General features: G+C 42.1%; 1 protein-coding gene across 1 annotated transcript in view; it reads left to right on the top strand.

Annotated features, from left to right (window-relative positions):
* LOC127579273 (coronin-1C-like) overlaps positions 1-20,205 on the top strand; it is a 112,733-nt gene extending 92,528 nt beyond the window's left edge. The window contains exons 7-11 of the mRNA XM_052031952.1: positions 1,461-1,562; positions 11,744-11,889; positions 14,019-14,076; positions 17,728-17,955; positions 19,535-20,205. Of these exons, the coding sequence (XP_051887912.1) occupies positions 1,461-1,562; positions 11,744-11,889; positions 14,019-14,076; positions 17,728-17,955; positions 19,535-19,654 (654 nt within the window). The 3' untranslated portion in view covers positions 19,655-20,205. The remainder of the gene's footprint in view (positions 1-1,460; positions 1,563-11,743; positions 11,890-14,018; positions 14,077-17,727; positions 17,956-19,534) is intronic.
* Positions 20,206-20,705: the final 500 nt, after the last annotated feature.

Here is a 20,705-nt window from a genome sequence, read left to right as displayed (position 1 = left end):
TGGCATCATGCCTGTGGCCATAGAAGATTGGAAAATGATGGTCAGAACCTCTGTTTCCTGCCTTGTCTATATAAACAGTCCAGAGCAACAGTAATGCTGATGCAGTGGTTTGGGAATTGAGTTAAACTGTAATTATTAAAGTCTCAGGGTTGCTTTTGAAGATTATACTTTGAATATATGTTGCACCATGGAAACAAACAACTTGGCTCAACCCCATTGGATATTGCCACATTCTCCACAGATGGGATGACCTAAGCACATTTACCTAGCCTGTTTCCATATCCCTCCTCATCCACCCATCAGGCTAATTTGGTCATTGCACAGCTCTGTCTCTGTCGCGCACATTCTGGGATTGAACTCTGCTGTTCCTCATTGCTCTATGTAATTTTCCACTTCTAATGTGCAAGATTTTCTTTCAAAGGCATCCTGTACATATGTACTGTTTTATTATGCCTGTCCACTGTGTGGCACTAATCTGCCTTTAAACATTTATTGAACTGCAGGGTTTATGTAGGTCTGTAAAACCTTTCACTGCTGACACACTCCCAAATGATGTTTGTATACCAGTACACTTCATAACTTTTAAACTGGCTATTACCACATTTCATCCAATGGCTTGAGGACACGGGTGCTTTTTTATTCATAGTAATGTATAAGTCAATTCAATTGTCATATTTTCAGTTATCTCTGCTTCAAAATTTAATTTTATTTTGTCTGAAGTCTTTTTTTTAATGACTTGTGACACCAGTCAGCGTGTTTTTGGCAGCTGGCACTTCTTTTTATGCATTGCTTGCCCACTTCTAATTTCTTTGCAGCTGATTGGCTTGCGCATCATTTCAGAAGGCATTTGAAAGTCAACCTTATTGTTTTAGGTCCAGGGTCATATAGGCCAGGATTGTGGAGAGCAACTGAACCAATGGGTTCTTGTGGCAATTCCAGTAGCTTTCTGGTTCGGCATGTTATTCCACATTTAATCAACTAAATTTAAATCTTCCGCTTGTCATTGGTGAGATTTAAACTTGTGTGTCTGGAAGATTATTCAGGCCTCCAGATTACTAATGCCACACGCTTACACTTTATCTGTACATTCTGATAGAACCAATTTGATGTTAGGAAGCATTTCTTAAAGCACACAATTTGGAAATTGTTCTTTCCCTGAAATAGAGAATGGAGTGAATTAAAACATTCAAAACAAAAATTTGCATTTTTGTTATGTGCTACGTTTCCATTCAGGACCGGTTCATAACTGTCTAAAACTGCAACTTTACAAACCTTGGTATCATTCATGCTTTGGGTTGCAGCCCTTGGAGCACATCTCCAGCTGCTTTGGTAATGATGGGGACATAACCACAACTCCCTTGCTGCTTAATGTTTTCGGGGTGGGAGAAGAGAACAGTAAGTTGTTAGTATATTTTTCACTTGTGTACACAGCCTTTACTGATTCTGAGCTTTTCTTCCAGGGAAGTGTTGAAAGCATCGCCCAGCATGAAATGGACACCAGCAATGGTGTGCTTCTACCTTTCTATGATCCAGATACAAACCTTGTTTACTTGTGTGGGAAGGTAAGAGATTATGATTTGATTATTCCAAGAATCCTGAAGCAAAATGAACATTGAATATTCAAAGATGGTCCCAAGCATCTGTCTAGCTGCTCAGATAAAGCAGTAAATTGCCCCTTTATGAGCAGTTGAACTATTCAGAAAAAGCCATGTGATCAAGGGTCGATGATGCAGCTGCCGAGTGTTAGTAAATTAGGTACGATTTTTAATACTCAGTTTTACAGATGTGAAGGGAGACAGTTATGTAGACACGGTGCATCAGGTGACAGTCACCCCCCTTAGGGTAAGTACATCTGAGGTTCAGGAGGCAGATAGAATGGTGACTGTCAGGGGAGGGAAGAGGAAGAAGAAGTCAGGCAGGCAGACAGGACAGAGAGCCCCGGAGGCTGTTCCCCTCAGTAACAAGTTTTCTGCCTTGGAAGCTGTTGAGGGGGATGACCTGCAGGGGCCTAGCTGCAGTTACCAGGTCTCTGGCACTGGGACTGGTACTGCTGCTCAGAAGGGAAGGGTGGGAAAGAGACATGCGGTAGTGATAGGGGACTCGATAGTCAGGGAAACAGACAGGAGGTTCTGTGGCAGTGAGCATGAGTCCCGGATGGTATGTTGCCTCCCAGGTGCCAGGGTCCGGGATGTCACTGATCGGGTCCACAGAATTCTTGAGTGGGAGGGAGAGCAGCCAGAAGTTGTGGTCCATATTGGCACCAATGACATAGGTAGGAAGGGGGATGAGGTCCTGAAGAGTGAGTTCAGGGAGCTAGGCAGAAAATTGAGGAACAGGACCTCAAGGGTAGCAATCTCGGGATTGCTGCCAGTGCCACGTGATAGTGAAGGTAGGAATAGGAGGAGGTGGCAGATAAATGCGTGGCTGAGAAGCTGGTGCAGGAGGGAGGGTTTTAGATTTCTGGATCATTGGGATCTCTTCTCGGGAAGGTGGGACCTGTACAGAGAGGACGGGTTACACCCGAACCAGAAAGGGGCCAATATCCTTGTGGCGAGATTTGCTAGGGTGGTTCAGGAGGGTTTAAACTAGTTTGTGAGGGGGAAGGGAACCGGAGGAGTAGGTCAGAGGAAGAAGGGAATGGGGAAAAGTTAGATCAAACAGGTAGAGAGGCTTTGGGGAGGGAGAAGCAGAATACAGGCTGTAAAAGTAGTAAGGTAGATGGACTGAAGTGTGTTTACTTAAATGCAAGAAGTGTCAGGAATAAGGGGGATGAACTGAGGGCTTGGATAAGTATGGGGGACTATGATATCGTGGCTATTACTGAGACGTGGCTGACGTCAGGAGAGGAGTGGATACTGAATATTCCTGGTTTTCGGTGTTTTAAGAGGGATAGGGAAGGGGGGAGAAGAGGTGGAGGGGTGGCGATACTGGTCAGGGACACTGTTACGGCTGTGGAAAAGATGGATGTTGTAGAAGGATCATCTCTAGAGTCCGTATGGGTGGAATTAAGGAACAAGAAAGGAGCAGTTACTCTACTAGGAGTATTCTATAGGCCCCCCGGTAGCAGTAGAGATATAGAGGAGCAGATTGGCAGGCAGTGTTTGGAGAGAAGCAGAAATAACAGGGTTGTTATAATGGGAGACTTCAACTTCCCAAATATAGACTGGAACCTGCTTAGTGCCAAAGGTTTAGATGGGACGGAATTTGTTAAGTGTGTCCAGGAGGGATTCCTGACGCAGTATGTTGACAGGCCGACTAGAGGGAATGCCAGGTTAGATCTAGTTTTAGGAAATGAACCGGGACAGGTGAAGGATCTATTGGTGGGTGAGCATTTGGGGGACAGTGACCATTGCTCCATAACCATTAAAATTGTCATGGACAGGGACAGGTGCAGAGAGGACAAGAGGTTTTTCAATTGGGGAAGGGCTAACTACGAGGCTATAAGGAGAGAACTTGGGAGTGTAAATTGGGATGTCCTTTTTGAAGGAAAATGTACCATGGAGATGTGGTCGATGTTCAGGGATCTTATGCAGGATGTTAGAGATAAATATGTCCCGGCGAGGCAGAGAAGGAATGGCAGGGTGAAGGAACCGTGGGTGACGAGAGAGGTGGAACGACTTGTTAGGGAGAAGAAGGTAGCATACGTGAGGTATAAGCAGCAAGGTTCAGACAGGGCCCGTGAGGAATATAGGGTAGCGAGGAAGGAACTTAAGAAAGGGCTGAGGAGAGCTAGAAGGGGACATGAAAAGGCTTTGGCTGGTAGGGTTAAGGAAAATCCCAAGGCCTTTTTCAAGTACGTGAAGGGTAGGAGGATGGCTAGGGTGAAGGTAGGTCCGATTAAGGACAAAGGTGGGAGGATGTGCCTGGAGGCGGCGGAAGTGGGAGGAGTTCTCAATGAGTACTTCTCTTCGGTATTCACCAGGGAGAGGGGTCTTGATGATGCGGAAGGGAGTGCTGGTAGGGGTAATGTTGTTGCTCGAGGTTGTTGATATCAAGAGAGAGGATGTGAAGTTGTTAAATAATATTAAGACAGATAAATCTCCGGGGCCTGACGGGATTTTCCCCAGGCTGCTTCGAGAGGCTAGGGAGGAGATTGCTGAACCGCTGGTAAGGATCTTTGAGTCCTCGTTGTCTACGGGGGTGGTGCCGGAGGATTGGAGGGTTGCGAATGTTGTCCCATTATTCAAAAAAGGTAATAGGGATAGGCCAGGGAATTATAGACCGGTGAGTCTCACGTCTGTGGTGGGTAAGCTGTTAGAAAGGATTCTAAGGGATAGGATTTATGAACACCTTGAGAATCATGGACTGATTAGGGACAGCCAGCATGGCTTTGTGAAGGGAAGATCTTGCCTCACAAGCCTGATAGAGTTCTTTGAGGAGGTGACCAGGAAGATTGATGAGGGCAGTGCAGTGGATGTGGTTTACATGGATTTTAGTAAGGCATTTGATAAGGTTCCTCATGGTAGGCTTCTTCAGAAGGTCAGAGGCCAAGGGATCCAAGGAAGCTTGGCTGTGTGGATTAGGAATTGGCTTGCATGTAGAAAGCAGAGGGTTGTGGTGGAAGGAGTGCCCTCGGATTGGAAGGCAGTGACTAGTGGTGTCCCGCAGGGATCGGTTCTGGGACCTCTACTTTTTGTGATATTTATAGATGACTTAGATGAGGGGGTGGAGGGCTGGGTTAGTAAGTTTGCGGACGACACTAAGATCGGCGGTGTTGTGGATAGTGTGGAGGGCTGTCAGAGCTTACAGAGGGATATTGATAGGATGCAGAGCTGGGCTGACAAGTGGCAGATGGAGTTCAATCCGGAGAAGTGTGAGGTGGTACACTTTGGAAGGACAAACTCCAGGGCAGAGTACTGGGTGAATGGCAAGGTACTTGGCAGTGTGGAGGAGCAGAGGGATCTGGGGGTTCATATTCACAGTTCATTGAAAGTTGCCTCACAGGTGGAAAGAGCAGTTAAGAAGGCCAATGGGATGTTGGCTTTCATAAGTCGCGGGATTGAGTTTAAGAGCCGCGAGGTGATGATGCAGCTTTACAAAACTCTAGTTAGACCACACTTAGAGTACTGTGTTCAGTTCTGGTCACCTCATTATAGGAAGGATGTGGAGGCGTTGGAGAGGGTGCAGAGGAGATTTACCAGGATGCTGCCTGGATTGGAGAGTATTGAATATGAGGAGAGGCTTAAGGTGCTAGGGCTTTATTCACTGGAAAGGAGGAGGATGAGAGGAGACATGATAGAGGTATATAAAATATTGAGAGGAATAGATAGAGTAGACAGTCAGCGCCTCCTTCCCGGGGCACCAGTGCTCAAGACGAGAGGTCATGGCTTTAAGGTTATGGGTGGGAGGTTCAGGGGAGATGTCAGAGGGAGGTTTTTCACCCAGAGAGTGGTTGGTGCATGGAATGCACTGCCTGGGGTGGTGGTGGAGGCAGATACATTGAACAGGTTCAAGAGCTTGTTGGATAGGCATATGGAGGAATGTGAGATGGAGGGATATGCGGGAGGAAGGGGTTAGGTAGTGTGAAGGTGGTCTGATGGACGGCACAACATGGTGGGCCGAAGGGCCTGTTTTGTGCTGTATGGTTCTATGGTTAACTCCAATGAAACGTGATGAAATCTGAAAGATCTCACTTGGTAGCAGGGATGTCCCTGACTGAAGAAGCTGGGAATGAAAAGGAAGGAGAGCATTGGCTCCTGGGTCAGTATTAACTTGTTCATCGGCAGACCCACCTTTATAAAGTAGAGGAAAAGTTTCACAAATGGGTATGTTAAGTGGTTTGAATATTTTCTATCAAATTATGTGTACAAGCTTTTGGTTTCAACGTGGTTTTCTTACTCTGGTGCTGGAGTTAGTAGAGTCGTAGATCCCGCCGGTATTAGTGTTTGGCAACCAATAAGAAATGTAAAATGGCGTCCCATGAGAAAATGCTTCTGAAAAGCCTTGAAACAAAGCTTTAGCCCTTTGTGCCTTGAGCATCACATCTTGCCTTACACCGGACCTGAGGAAAGGAATTAAGTCTTCCTCCTCTCTCTTCACAGGAATTTGGAGAAGGAGAGTTTCATGAGTTTTGCATGAACTTTATGGAATGGATTCTTGTCATGAGCATGAGTTTTCCCACTAACTAGTTTCATGTCATTGTACAGCAGAAACACTCATTAAATGCCCCTTTGTTTTTGGAACACATTTGAGGTCCAGCTGGTGTCACTGCTGAGCTGTTTAGTCACTGGCTGGAGTTAGGATTGTGTAAGTGCATGCTTTGACTCACTTGTCTACACACTTGATTGTAGCTTACCAGAATGCATGGCATGCTTGGGTTAACTAGGAAATGAGATGCTTGCACTTAAAAATAGACAGTGAGCTGGCATGAATCATACTTGGCTTTAAAGAGAAGTGTACTAGAGAGGGCTTGATATTGTAGAGATTAACACTACTTGCTTTTTCAAGTTACAAATGCACACTGTGACTTTTTGCCCCTTGCCTATCAGCTCTACATGTATAACTCCATCATAAATTGATTAGCTTCTGCAGAAACATTTATCTGAGGCTAAATGCATTAGATCAATTTGTTTGCTTGCTGCTTCTTTCACAGTTCATGTGTGTTGGAGGTAGAATTCTTAACAGTTGTTAAAGGTTATCTAAAGGCTGTTCAGGGAGGTGACGTGAAGAAACTAATTAGTGCATCGTTGGTGATGAGATGGATGATTTGATCTTGATATATTGATGACCCCAGCTCCATCTGTACTCTTTAACTGGCTAGTTCATAGGCCAGCAACTATTTTAAAACAAAACTTCCACTACTGTGGTTCAATAATTCCTGCTGTGGAAACTATGTGTTGTTAGACAAGTTTCTGACCTGGGCTGAGAGTTGACAACTGTGAAACTGTCCCGTCAGGCCATTTTTCACAATTCACGTACGAGGACAGTCATAGTCATGGTGCTAGCAAACAGTAGCATGTGGACTTGAATAATACTATGTCTTTGAAATCTTTGGAAAGTAGGAGGAGAAAAAGTTTGGAAATTTCTGGCTACAAGGATTGAAACCTGGTAGAAAGTTCTCCAAATCCTGTGTTTTTGTGAAGTTTATCCTCTTTCTTTCAGAAGGAAAATTAAGCACACCTTCAATGTGGTTTCTTGAAACTTCAGGAGAATGTTCTGTACTGGATGGTCCAGGGTAATCAAGGACATATGCACAGTTAAAATAACCAACATTCCTTCAAGCACTTGAGTAACCAGGGCACTAACTCATCAGATTTGGAATTTGGTTTCCGCACATTTCCCCAGCAACACATTTGGGATATTAGGCTAACTAGTGAAGCAAAATTGTATTTGAAACATTTTTCATGGCATTTACTGCCATATGCAACAATTTGTGTCTTTGGCGTTTGCTACAACCTTTACTTTTATTGGCAGCCTTGTACTCTGCCAATTCCCTCTGTCTGGCCACTAAGAAACAGCCACTCAGCAATATTGTCTTCTCCCCTCTTGGCGTAGCTCAGCCTCCTGGTGAACAGTAAAATAAGTATTGTGTTTAAAGTCCTTGCTCTTGGAAATTACTGCTTTTGCACTTTATTGGAATGCTGCTGAGGTTCCAAAATTAAAAAACCAGGAATGCATGACAGTACCAATAAGGGAATTGCTGATATTTTGTTTGGCTACACCATCACCTGGTTCCTGATGAAAGGCTGTTGCCAGATGTTAGCCTTGTCATGTTTCTTTCCAAAGCCTGGGCATGGTTAGCATTTATTTTAACATGTGCTGCAGCACAGGCATGTTTCACTCAGTGGTGCTGTCATGGTGTTCACTACTTGTGTGTACCGTTGTTTTTTTTTAAAAATTGCAGAATAGGTTGTTCAACTGCTTCACACGTGCCAGTTCTTGCTCTGAAAATAGGATTATTAATTCTAATCATACTTTACTGTCCTCTATCCATTTTATTTTCACACAATTTTATAGCACAGGAGTAGGCCATTTAGCCCAAGTATTTGTTACTTATTTGAGAAAATGATCGATTCTCCTGCCCATTCTCATTTGCCTTGCAGCATTTTCCCCATCAATATTTATCCCAACTCCATTAGCAGAAACAATCTATTGATCCACTATACTCATTATGAATTGTTGTGTTTAGATATTAAAAAAAACATAATCTATCTTTTTTTAATCCTTAAATCAGAATCCTCTGGTTAGCACTTTGGCCAATTGGACAATTGCTCCTCGTTCACCCTTATCAGAGTTTTAAATCTTGCTTCTCTGGAAGTGAACTCTTTCACACTTCAAGTGTGATTTCTAGATTTGGACGCCAGTAATTTATAATATTCAGCTAAATTTCCTTGCTTTTGTGCTCATTATTTCAAAGGATTGCAGGCACTTCAAAAAAAAATCTTTCAGTTGTCTTACCATTTTCAAAAATTAGAATTTTCTGGAAATTCTGACTTTGTGACTGAGTCATTATTTTGTATCAAAAATAGCAATGGTCTTAATACCGCCTCCTAGGGAGGACCACTGCATACTTCCTCAGGGTCCAAATAAAAGCTGCTTGTCATTACTGTCATAGCTAATCTGTTAACCATGTGGTCACTGTCCCTTTTAATCACGAGAGTTTCAGTTCTGCCAATCTAAGTCCCTGAAAAACCATATAACATCAAAGAGCTTCAGGCTGGGAGAACACAACTTGCCTTTAACAAATCCGTTCTGACTTCTTTTGTCATTTTTCAGTTAATTAATAAATTTTGATTTTCTAGCCAATCATAGCTGCAATTTTCTTTCTCTTGCCCCATTCTTTAACTCTGCACCATTTCCTCATAAAGCAAAATTTCCACTCCAAGATGTTTGTAGCTATTACTTTACTGCAAATTCTACCACCAACTAAAATGCTAGTTTTTAATTCCATCTCTTGGATACTTGAGGATGTATCTCATAATACTTTATCCATTTAATTAGCAAATGAGCAACTAATATCATTGTCACTTATGTGTGCTGGTGGAGAGAGGGCAATTTCATTGATGCCGAGATGCAGGTTGCAACTGGTAATGACTGCAGGATTCAGGTGCTGCTTATTTTGTGAAGTTTGTGGTTATTCTGCACACAACCTGAAATTGTGTGCTCGAGTTGAGAAAGCAGCACCACGATTAGTAGTGGGCTAATTCTCAAATCTGTTCCTCATTCTTCTTGAACTTCTGTTTTCAATGTGATTATTCATAATGTTTCTGCACAAAAAAAATTATTGATTTAAAGGAAAATCCCCCCTAACCAAAAATCCCCCAGTGTAGCTTTGTTTTCATAAAACTTCCTGACCAAGTGACTCAAGCATAGCTAATATGGTGGAGAAGCAGAATATGGGATTTGAATTGGTTGCTCTCTCTAGATCCCAGGTATTGATCTGTAGAAGGGAAAGGAGTGGGTAAAAGATGCTAGGGGTGTTCATAGGGTAGTTAAGAAAGCTTATTGGGTGTTAACTTTCCTAAGTCAAGGGATCAAGTTTAAGAGCCACGAGGTAATGATGCAGCTCTACAAAACACTGGTTAGGCCACACTTAGAGTACTGTGTCCAGTTCTGGTCGCCTCATTATAGGATGTGGAAGCATTAGAAAGGGTGCAGAGGAGATTTACCAGGATGCTACCTGGTTTAGAGAGTATGCATTATGAGGAGACACTCAGGGAGCTAGGGCTTTACTTTTTTTAAAATTTTATTTACAGCGTGGTAACAGGCCCTTCCGGCCCAACAAGTCCACACCGCCCATTTTAAACCCAAATTAACCTACCCATACATCTTTGGAATGTGGGAGGAAACCGGAGCACCCGGAGGAAACCCATGCAGACACAGGAGAACATAAAAACTCCTTACAGACAGCGACGGGAATCGAACCCCCAATTGCTGGTGCTGTAATACCGTCACGCTAACCGCTACGCTACCATGCCGCCCTTGTCCTCTTATCCTCCTTTACTCTTTGGAGAGAAGGAGGATAAGAGGAGACATGATAGAGGTGTACAAAATATTGAGAGGAATAGATAGAGTGGACAGCCAGTGCCTCTTTCCCAGGGCACCAATGCTCAATACAAGAGGGCATGGCTTTAAAGTAATGGGTGGGAAGTTCAAGGGAGATATCAGAGGAAGGTTTTTTACCCAGAGGGTGGTTGGGGCATGGAATGCACTGCCTGGGTTGGTGGTGGAGGCGGGTACATTGGTCAAATTCAAGAGATTACTAGATAGGCATATGGAGGAATTTAAAATATAGAGGGATATGTGGTAGGAAGGGGTTAGATAGTCTTAGGCGAGGTTTAAAGGTCGGCACAACATTGTGGGCCGAAGGGCCTGTATTGTGCTGTACTGTTCTGTTCTGTGTGGAGTCAGAACATACATCTCAACAATGCTGGCCTCGTCTTATCAGCAATATTCATTTATCCTATCCATCCAAATTGTTTCCTCACTTTCCCGGTTCTGATGAAACGGCTTTGACCTGAAATGTTAACTCTGTTTCTCTTTCCACAGATGCTGCCTGAGCTGCTTGGTGTACCCAGAATTTTGTTTTTATTTCTTAAAGCCAAATTAGCTTGCTGACACTTGACATGCTCAATAACACATTCTTGTAATGCTAAGGAATTGCAAACTCAACTATGCAATGTTCAAACCAGGCCATGTGAGTTTTTTATAAAACTCTAACTAACATTCAATTTGGTAACGTAGTAACGTATGAACACAGACATTCTCCATTGTAGATCTCTTTTAGACAAATTTCATAGAAAAATAAATATCTGACCATGTTATTTTTAGAAAATGAACAAACTTGCTACATCTACAACACCTTCCATATTGTCTGAATGTCCAAGCATTCTGTGATCTACTGATTATGTTGAAGTTCAGTAAGTTTGTACACTACCTTCATTGCTGTTCTTATCATCTTTGTGAATAATTTGCTCCCTTTAGTAAGGGGTAGTTGTGCAATCAGGGTTAAGTTGTACAATCAAATAAATGTTACCAGACGACTCAGCACCATGAAATATGTAATGACCAGCTCTTTTGTTTTGTCGACACTGAGGGAAAGGTTGTTGTCCTGACACCATGTCGCTAGGCTCTATATCTCCTTCCTGTACTCTGACTCATTGTTATTTGACATACGGCCTACTATGATGGTATCATCTGCAAACTTGTAGATGGAGTTAGAGCAGAATCTGGTTGAGTGCATAGGGAGTAGAGGAGGGGGCTGAGCACACAGCCTTGTGAGGCACCAGTGTTGAGAATAATCGTGGCGGAACTGTTGCTGCCTATTTTACTGATTGCTGTCTGTTGGTCAGGAAGTCAAGGATCCAGTTGCAAAGGGAGGTGTTGAGTCCCAGGTCTTGAAGTTTGGAGGTGAGTTTGCTTGGAATTACAGTATTGAAGGCGGAGCTGTAGTCAATAAACAATAGTTTAACGTGGGTGTCTTTGTTGTTCAGATGATCCTTAGTGTAGGTGGCTGGTTAATGAATCAGGGTGGAGTTGACAGGCATGCGAGAGAAAATGAATTGCGGAGAAATAAGTGGGGAATGGTACAGATGAAGCAGCATATTCTCAATGGCTTCCTCTGTCAGGAGAAAATAAGAACAATGCCTGGTTTTAACTCTCCTCTGCCCACTCTTTCTGCTACTTACCCCGCATACCATGATAAAGGCCTCGTGGCTTTTGATTTCTACTTCTTTTTAAAAGAGTACACATGAAGCAGTGAGTTTTTTAATGCACCCACTTTGACTCTTTTGATTTAAAACAGGGTGACTGCAGCATTCACTACTTTGAGATCACTGATGAAGCACCATATGTCCATTACCTGAACACATTCATCACCAAGGAGCCACAGCGAGGGATGGGATTCATGCCAAAAAGGGGCCTTGATGTTACCAAATGTGAGATTGCCAGGTAAGGGATGCTGTTCAGTAGGTCTAATGAGCAGTATCCTGGAGGTTCTACTAAATTTTGCTATTCTTCGGTGTACTTTGCCTATAACAGGTAGAAAAGATTGTGGAATGGTTAGCTTCAGTTAACCCGTTACAGCAGCTGTACTAATGAGGTGAATTCCCACTATTGGGAATTTCTACTTTCTGCATCACTTGTAGACCTAAAAGGAAATTAAGTTAAACTGAATCATTTGAGTGCCAGAGTATTAATAGAACATAGTTTTGCATACATTTTAGTTTGCTAAGGGTTTGTCTAGAGTACCACAATATAATCTGAAAATAGTTTTTTCAAAAAATTACTCATTTAAATTTTAGTTGTTTCAGGCAGATGCTGCATTAACACTCCACGTTAAAGTTCCTGTGTGGAGTGGATTTGTGTTCAGCCTTGTTTTATTAATTAAACATTATTTTTAATGCAAATTTATTTTCTTAATTTTTTTAAAACTCCTTGAATTATGAGCAGGACATTGGCACAGCAGTTGGTACTGCTGCTTCACAGCTGCAAGGACACAGGTTCGATCCTGAGCTCTGGTACAGTCCATGCAAAGTCTGTACATTCTCTTTGTGACCCTTGTGGGTTTGCTTTAGGTGCTCTGATTTCATTTCAATTCCCAAAGGTGTACTGATAGGTAATTGTCTACTACTTAATTATTCCTTAGTGTAAGTTTATTACAAGAAGGATCCAAGGAGAGTTAATGGGCATGTGTCAGAGAGAACAACTTGAGGGGGTGCAGGGAAATAAGGAGACAAGGAATGGGACCAGTGGGATTTCTTCCTGGGAGCTGGCGTAAACCCAAGCAGAAGATGGTTAGAGGGCAGGTTTTACATTTAATATGCACGCAAGTTTGAGCAGAAACTTCAGAAGAAGCTAGTTTTGAAGCAGATGCTGAATGGCAATTTATACCCATAGGATAAACACTACCCCAGAGTATAGGTTGTTTCTGCATTTTAACCCCCTCCCATGCCCTCACAACCCTCCCATCCAATGTACAATGTACATACGTCCCTTTGGCGATAAGTACATTTAGTTTCGAGAGATTATTGAGTTCCATTTTGCAAATGTTCTGTTCACTTGTGCCTTACCATTCATTCCTCAATCAAGGTCCTGAGTGATCTGTTACCTTAATGCTGGGAAACTGGAAGAAACATCAGTCAAAGGATATCAGTTGAATCTTTGATCTGGCATTTTACGAGAATAACTGTTCATACCCAAATCATGTTTGAAAATATAGGTTATCTTTGAAATGTTCTGCTTATCCAGTCTCAAATAATACAGTTTTAGAAACTGGCGAAAATATTCAGGCTGACTGGTGACGTTAACGTCACGTATATGACAATTTGGTCATCTATTTCATTGCTGTGTGCAAATTGGCTGCTGCATTTCCAACATTATAAGCATGCTGCAAAATTACTTACAACGTTGAGGTATTCTGAGCCTGTTAAAAGCACTAAACTCTGTTAATGCATCCTGAACACAAAATTGTTATCATTAGGAGATGGGCATCAAGCAATCTATGTAAAGCTCCTAAGTCTAAATCATTGCATAATGGTGAAATAGCAATAATGTTAAGTGCCCAGGATCACCATACAATTAGCAAGGTTAAATTTACAGTTCCTTTTCAATGTCAATTTAACAGCTTAAAGTATCTATCTTGCAGCACACTGTAAGGAGTCATTTGGTAGATTTGCTATCAACTTTAAAGATGTTCATCTTTATTTGGAAATTATGCGGCAAGTTGCTATAGACTATTATGATCTTAGTCTGAACCAATTTTGCAGATGCATTATCTGTCTGTAATGATATCTGTTCCTCCATCTCTGTTCAGAAACTCGTTATCTCTATTCCAAGATTTGAGCTGTTGAGTAATCAAAACTTTTCAGGTCGTTTTTTTGTTAAACCTTCCCATAATCTTCCTTTGCCTACATCTCAACACCTTTTTCAATGTTTAAAAACAATCCTTCACGTATAATTTCACAAAGTGCAACCCTCTGTTTCCAGTATTCTGACATGAATGACACCTTTTAATGGCTCCAATATGGGCTGGAATCTGTACCATCTGCAATATTTAGTATTTTACTTTCCACTTGCAGGTTTTTTAAGCTTCATGAGAGGAAGTGTGAGCCAATCATCATGACTGTGCCAAGAAAGGTGAGCTGCACTTTCAGTGTCCGTGCTTCTGCGTGTTGAGGCAGAGATGTAGAGACATTAGCAGCTAATATTAATTTCACTAGGGACTAAACGAATAAAGGATGTATGCTTGAAACCCTGCCTGTTGTAGTGAAGTAATGAAACTACTGAAAGACATAAACAGAGGAAAGGTATGTGGTGGTGAAGAGAAGAATCTTGAATTGTCAAAGCAGAGGTAAACTGAACCCTGGAATTAAATAATTCCTCAGTACTAGATGTGCTGTTGGTGTAAGAGTCAGGCAAGGCCTGGGAATTTTCAGGGAAGAAAGGAATCAATGGTCACGTCATTGCTGCATGCTTGCCTGCAGCTGTATGGTGTTCATTGCTAGCAGAAATTCAGGACCAGTTTCTTGCTTTTGTTGCAACAGAAATCTGACTGCTTGGGTGGTGAGAGTAGGGGTAGGAGTTGGAGGATAGTGGTGCATATGGGAAGCAAATGGGCCTGGGAGTGATAACTACCATTAATATACAAATGTTCTCACCCTTCCCCTATCCCACAAACAAAACAATGTGTCTAAACTGAGAAAGCTTACCCACAGTCTAGTCAAGCAACTGCCTTACATAGGTATGATCACAGAATCAATCTTGCAGACAGTATTCCAGACATCTCCATCACAATCCCTGGGTACATCCTATCCTACCTGCAGGGCAGACTCACTAGCAGTGGCAGTATACAGGTGGGAGGGAGCAGCCCTTGGTGAAGTCCTCAACATTGACTCCAGATCCTACAAAACCTTATTAAGGTCAAGAAAGGGAAGGAAACCTCCTGATTATCACCTACCGTCCTCTCTCAGCTGATGAATCATTGCTCCATGTTGAACAACATTTGAAAGAAGCACTGCAGATAGCAAGGGCAAGCTGTCTTTTGGGTCCTGCCACCCAAAGTGGCTTGTTAGCACTGCCAGAGACCGAGCTGGTCGAGTCCTGAAACACAAGCTGGTATTCTCAGTCGGCAGCAGGTTACAAGTGATCAAACATGGGATAAATCTACTTGACCTCATCCTCTCCAGTCTACCTGTGGCAGATGCATCTGTCCATTATAGCAATGGGAAAGGTGACCACCCCATTGTCCTTATGGAATCAAAATCCCATCTTCATGTCGAGGGCTGTTGAGTTGTGTGCTAAATGGAATAGACTCGGAATAGATCTTGAAGCTCAACTGAACATCCATGTGACCTCCAATGGCAGCAGACATGTGCACCGCTGAAATCTGTAACTTTGGGGCTCAACACATTCCTCACTCTACCATTACTGTCAAGCCAAGGGATCAACTCTGGTTCAATGAGGAGCAAAAAGAACATGCCAGGAACATCACTAGGCATATCTAAAAAGGTGATAGATCCTAGTGAAGTTGCAAGATAAAACTACTTGCGGCTGAATCATATGCAGTAGACAGAGCTAAGTAATTTAATGACCAATGGATCAAATCCAAGCTCTGGAGTCTGACCACATCTTGTTAAGAATGATTGGCAATTAAACAGGAGGAGCTGCCAAGAACATCCCCATCCTCCTCGATGGCAGGAGTAAGTATTTAGTTATTAAAGACGAGGATGAAATATTTGAAAGGATGTTCAGCCAGAAGTGCCAAATATCTGATCCATCTGGGCTTCCTCATGAGGTCCAGTCTCCAGCCAACTCTTTGCTCCATTTGGTAATAATAAACAGCTGAGATCACTGGATGCAGCAAAGACCAGGGAACGTCCCAGCTGTAGTACTAAGACCTGCCCTCCAGAACTAGTTGTGCCTCCAGCAAAGCTGTTCCAGCACAGTGGCATCAGTAGCATCTATTCAACAAAGTGTAAAATTGCCCGAGTATGTCCTATTCCCAAAAGCAAGACAAATTCAATCCAGCTAATTATTGCCCATCCAGTCTACACTTAATCATAAGTGAAGTGATGGAAGCTGTTGTTGTTGGTGCTTATTCACCAATGGTAAACTCGTCAAATCCCATTGTGGGTTGTGAAGACTTGGGCTCCAGACTTCTTTGCTGCCAAGGTCCAAATATAGACTAAAGAGTTAAATTCTAAAGGTGAGGTAAGAAAATGGCCCTTGACATCAAGGCAGCTTTTGACTGAGTATGCCATCAAGGAGCCCCGGTAAAAGTGTAAACTATGGGCATCAGGGATAAAACAATCCTGTGGGTAGAGTCATACTCTATGCAAATGAAGGTGGTTGTGGTGTTGGAAGATGATCATCCCAGCTTCAGGAGTTCCTTGGCAAAGTTCTAGGCCCAATTATCTTCAGCTGCTTCATCAATGACACGCCTACCATCACCGGGTTGTAGATGAGAATCTTTATTGGTGACATTTGCAGTTCCTCAGTGAATCAACAAATCCATGCCTCCATATACCAAGACCTAAGCAGCATTCAGAAATAGGCTGATCAAGTGGCCGGTAACAGTGGCACCATAGACGCTAGCCAATGACTATTTCCAACAAAAGAGTCTAACCACCTGCCCTTGGACACTCAATGGCATTTCCATTGCTGAGTTCCCCACCAATGTCCTGGGGGTTACCATTGACCAGAAACTCAATTGAACCTACCACATAGAGAGCAGTTCAGAGACAGGGTATCCTGCAGCAAGTGACATGCCTCCTGACATCGTAAAGTTTTTCCACCATCTACAAGGTACAGGTCAGGAGCATGTTGGAATATTCTCCATTTTCTCTGAGTGCAGCACCAACAGCTGTCAAGAAGCTTGACACCATCTATGCCAAAGCACCCTGCTTATTTGGCTCCACTCTAAATATTCATTCCCTCTACCAGCAGTGTAAGCTGTGTATCAGCTATAAAATGCACCACAGTTACTCACCAAGCTTACTTTGACAGCATCTCCCAAGCCTATGACCTCTACTCTTGACGGAACACCACCATCTCCATACTCCCCACTCCAAGTTGTACACCATTTGGACTAGGAAATGTATTGCTGGTCCTTTGTCACTGGGTCTAAACCCCGGAAATCCCTACCCAAAAGCACTGTGAAGGTACCCTTACCAGAATGACAGCACTTGGTGATGGGCAATAAATGCTTGCCTGCAATGCTAGGATCCCAAAAGTGAATAAACTAAAAAATTTGTTTTTTCATCAGTTTATGAATCTAGAGAGCAGTTTCCCATTCTGCCTCAGATCACGATCTCTGGGAGTTGCCCTCAATTTGCTTTCTTTTTTTTCAGTAACATTTGTAGTTGAGCTCGGTCATTCACTTGTTCTGTTGGCTTTCTCTGTGTGTATTGCTTCCCATTTTACATGGATATAATGTTATATAATGGTACACGTTGTGCAATAGCATTGTTTTGGTTGTTGAGATTCTACACTTAAAGATTTAACTTTAAAAATTACCATGCTCCTATATCAGAGTGGAATAGGAGCTTGATGCTCATTGTATCTTGCATACAATATTTAGATAACAGCAATTCATACGAGCTCACCACTTCCACCTTGGCCAATGGTAGACAACAAATCCTGACAATGCTAACAATGCTAGGATCCAGAGAATTCATCAAAAAAAAACATGGCACTATCTATAACTTGTCTAGCATTTTGTTTTCATTATTTGCTTTTTTTTTTGCTTTGCTTTCTTGCGAAGTAACTTATCCTTCACATTTTTTCCAGTCTGACCTTTATCAGGATGATTTGTATCCGGATACAGCTGGACCAGAACCAGCATTGGAAGCAGAGGAATGGTTTGAAGGGAAAGACAAAGACCCCATTCTCATCTCCCTGAAGGATGGCTATGTCCCTGTCAAAAACCGGGAGTTTAAAGCTCAAAGAATCTGCTTAGACAAACCAAAGAAAATTGAAAGTGGCAATACTACCTTGAAAGGAACTTCTCCCAATGCAGTAAGTACATGACCAACCCTTCAGTGTTTTCTATTCCCATTTCTCCCAAGTACCAAATGCAGATTCTTAAAATCTGGTCCTTGCATTGTATTGAAATAATTTCCTTTTCTAATTGGTAGTTTAAGGATTACAGAAATGTGAAACTCATTAACAGTCCAGTCATCCCTAGTCCAACTGTGGCTGAACTTGCACAATATAACTCCAGCTCTTGAATTAATCTGCTTTTCTCAATACTCTTTTGGCTTGTGCCTCATGGGCTTTTTTCTTTCATCTGGCTTTGTCAGTGAAAACAAATTCAATGTAATCATTTATTCCCCCTCAATACCCCTCGGAGCACAGGGCTATTATCTTGATGGGTTGCTTTCTAGAGTTGGAAAGAACTGAAGGTGCACATTTTGAGGGTGACAGGGCAAATTGAAAGCAACTCCCCTCTTAAATTGCATATGGACCCTTGGTACAGAAGCAGGGGAATTCCAATAAACTTCAGTAAAACAGGATGAGTCTCAGCTAGAATATTGTCTGCTCTGGGAACGTAGTCAGCAAAACTGGAACTCAAAACTATAAATGTACTTTCATTCTGGGTGCTCTTCAAACAAGTATAACTAAAATGAATGCTCCCTGTTCAGGCAGAGTCTCGTTTCACTTCAATGTGCAGTCAGTTCTCTTAAAACTGCAGTTTTCTCTTCTGAGAATCTATTGCCCTGCTTAACTGCCAAACCACTTTCAGGAAGCTCCAACAGTGCCAGGACCCATACTAAAAAAAAAATGACTTATTTACAGTACGTACAGCTCCCTGTCTTCAATGCTGCATTATTTAATCATTTTTACGTCGCTGCCTGCTTAATATCCGTGAATAAAGTTCCAAAAAACATTTATGCAGTTGCTCAAAAGTGTTCCATTATTTTCTCCCTTGCCATTCCTACTAAGTTTGCTCATTTCCACCTATAGCTTAATTTAAGTTCCTTTATATTTTGTCTGCATTTGCCATTGGGCTTGTGCCCTACTACAATGGGGTCACATTTCTCATCAGCACTGGCACTTTCTGAGCCAGTACTTGCTGACAAATGTTGGCAGTTCTGTGGCAAATGTCCTGCATTTACCCCGTTGTTGCAGAAACATGCAAGGTGAACCTGCACCACATTTGGCCCTGCACCAGGAGTAGTAAGCCCATTTGTTTGAATGGATAGGGATAGCTTTGATATAGGAGGGGTTAAGTATAAGATTTTCTTTGGTGGTGAGCACTGGTGCCTCACCAATAGTAGCAATGTTTGGTATAATATATTTACTAAAACTTTAAGCTTTTAGATCCTGTACAAGATTTCTTTGAAGTTCCATTTTTGGACCTCATTCCTGTCCTAAATTTAATTGTACTACTTATTGCCAGAGCTGCAGACTTGGTTCTTCACTAAAACATGTGGCAGTTCATTAGCAATGGCCATTGTGTTCATGTTTTTGCTACTACTTTCCTAGAAGGCATGAGTATGTTGAGAAAAGTTATCTTGTTTGCCCAATGAGCTGATTCCAACAGTGTGCAGAAAGACAGAAGATGAAATGTGTTCACTTGTTCTCTTTTTTTTAGAATTCCGAATCCAAGTTGGACGAGTTGGTGCAGGAGATTAAAACTCTGAAGGCCACTGTTGCCAGCCAAGATGAGCGCATTGCCAACCTTGAGGATCAGATGGCCAAGATAGCTGTCTGAAGCCTGTATTATGCTTAATTATGGGGGTACAATTGTCTGGTGTGGATTATCAGATCCTCCAAAAACCAAACTCTAACCCTCGGTACCCTGCCATTGGTCGAAGCACCTTCAGCTTTCCAGTATCAAATTGCCCTATTTTTTTTCTCCTTTCTCACTGGACTAACTTTGTTACAATTTGGAAACACAATACACTTTTTTTTAAATAGAATTTATTTTCTGGATTTTTAATGCCAAGAGGAAACTATTCTTTTCTTCTCTACACTTTCCACATCAAAAAAAGTATTAATTTTTTTTTTATTCCTAACTCAAGTCCTATGCATATTATCAAAGGTGTGCTCTACTCTAATACTAGAGTGATTTCCAGGTTAAGTGGGCTTATCTGTCTCTTGTCTGTCAGGTACCTGTTTTTAAGTGACTACACATTCCATGTACAAGTGTACAGCACCATTAAAGAACACTTAGTGGGTTCAGCTCTTATAGAGCAAAAGAAATGGTGAGCTGTCATTAAGTATACGTCCAGTTACAAAGATAAAACATTGATTATAAAACTACTCTGGTGTTTTGTGCTTTTTATTCCAACTTCTTTAAAAACATGGAGCAAGAGGCTCTGTTAAGGAAATGCTCTTCAATAAAAACATATCATTATGTGGACCTGATATTGTCCCCATGTCTTGTATTTTCCAGCATTATAAGCAGGAAACCTGGTGAACTTCCCTTTTTCTGACACTGGTGCTATTTCCTATCATTGTGCTCTTGCCTGCTTAGGGCAGCAAAGGCTACAAGTTGCCTGTGTCTGAGTCATGGGCTCAGTAAAACAGGAGGCCATTGGGAAGAAGAATCTTGCTCTGCAGTTGACTCAATAATGCTGAACCATTGAGAAAGAACGAATGTCCCTAGAATCAATGGCTTGGTAACAAATTGGACCACTGGAGACCAATTCTATTCTTGTTTCTTTGAAAGGTTTATTGAAGCCTGTTAGAAATCTTATCATGACTTTATTTTAAGAAGTTCTAAAACATCGGTGCTGATTAGGGATGTTCCAAATTGAAAT

This window comes from Pristis pectinata, chromosome 17, assembly GCF_009764475.1.
Source record: "Pristis pectinata isolate sPriPec2 chromosome 17, sPriPec2.1.pri, whole genome shotgun sequence".
Taxonomy (NCBI): Eukaryota; Metazoa; Chordata; class Chondrichthyes; order Rhinopristiformes; family Pristidae; genus Pristis; species Pristis pectinata.
The sequence above is the reverse complement of the archived record's forward strand: the minus strand, read 5'-3'. Positions and strand labels throughout refer to the sequence as shown.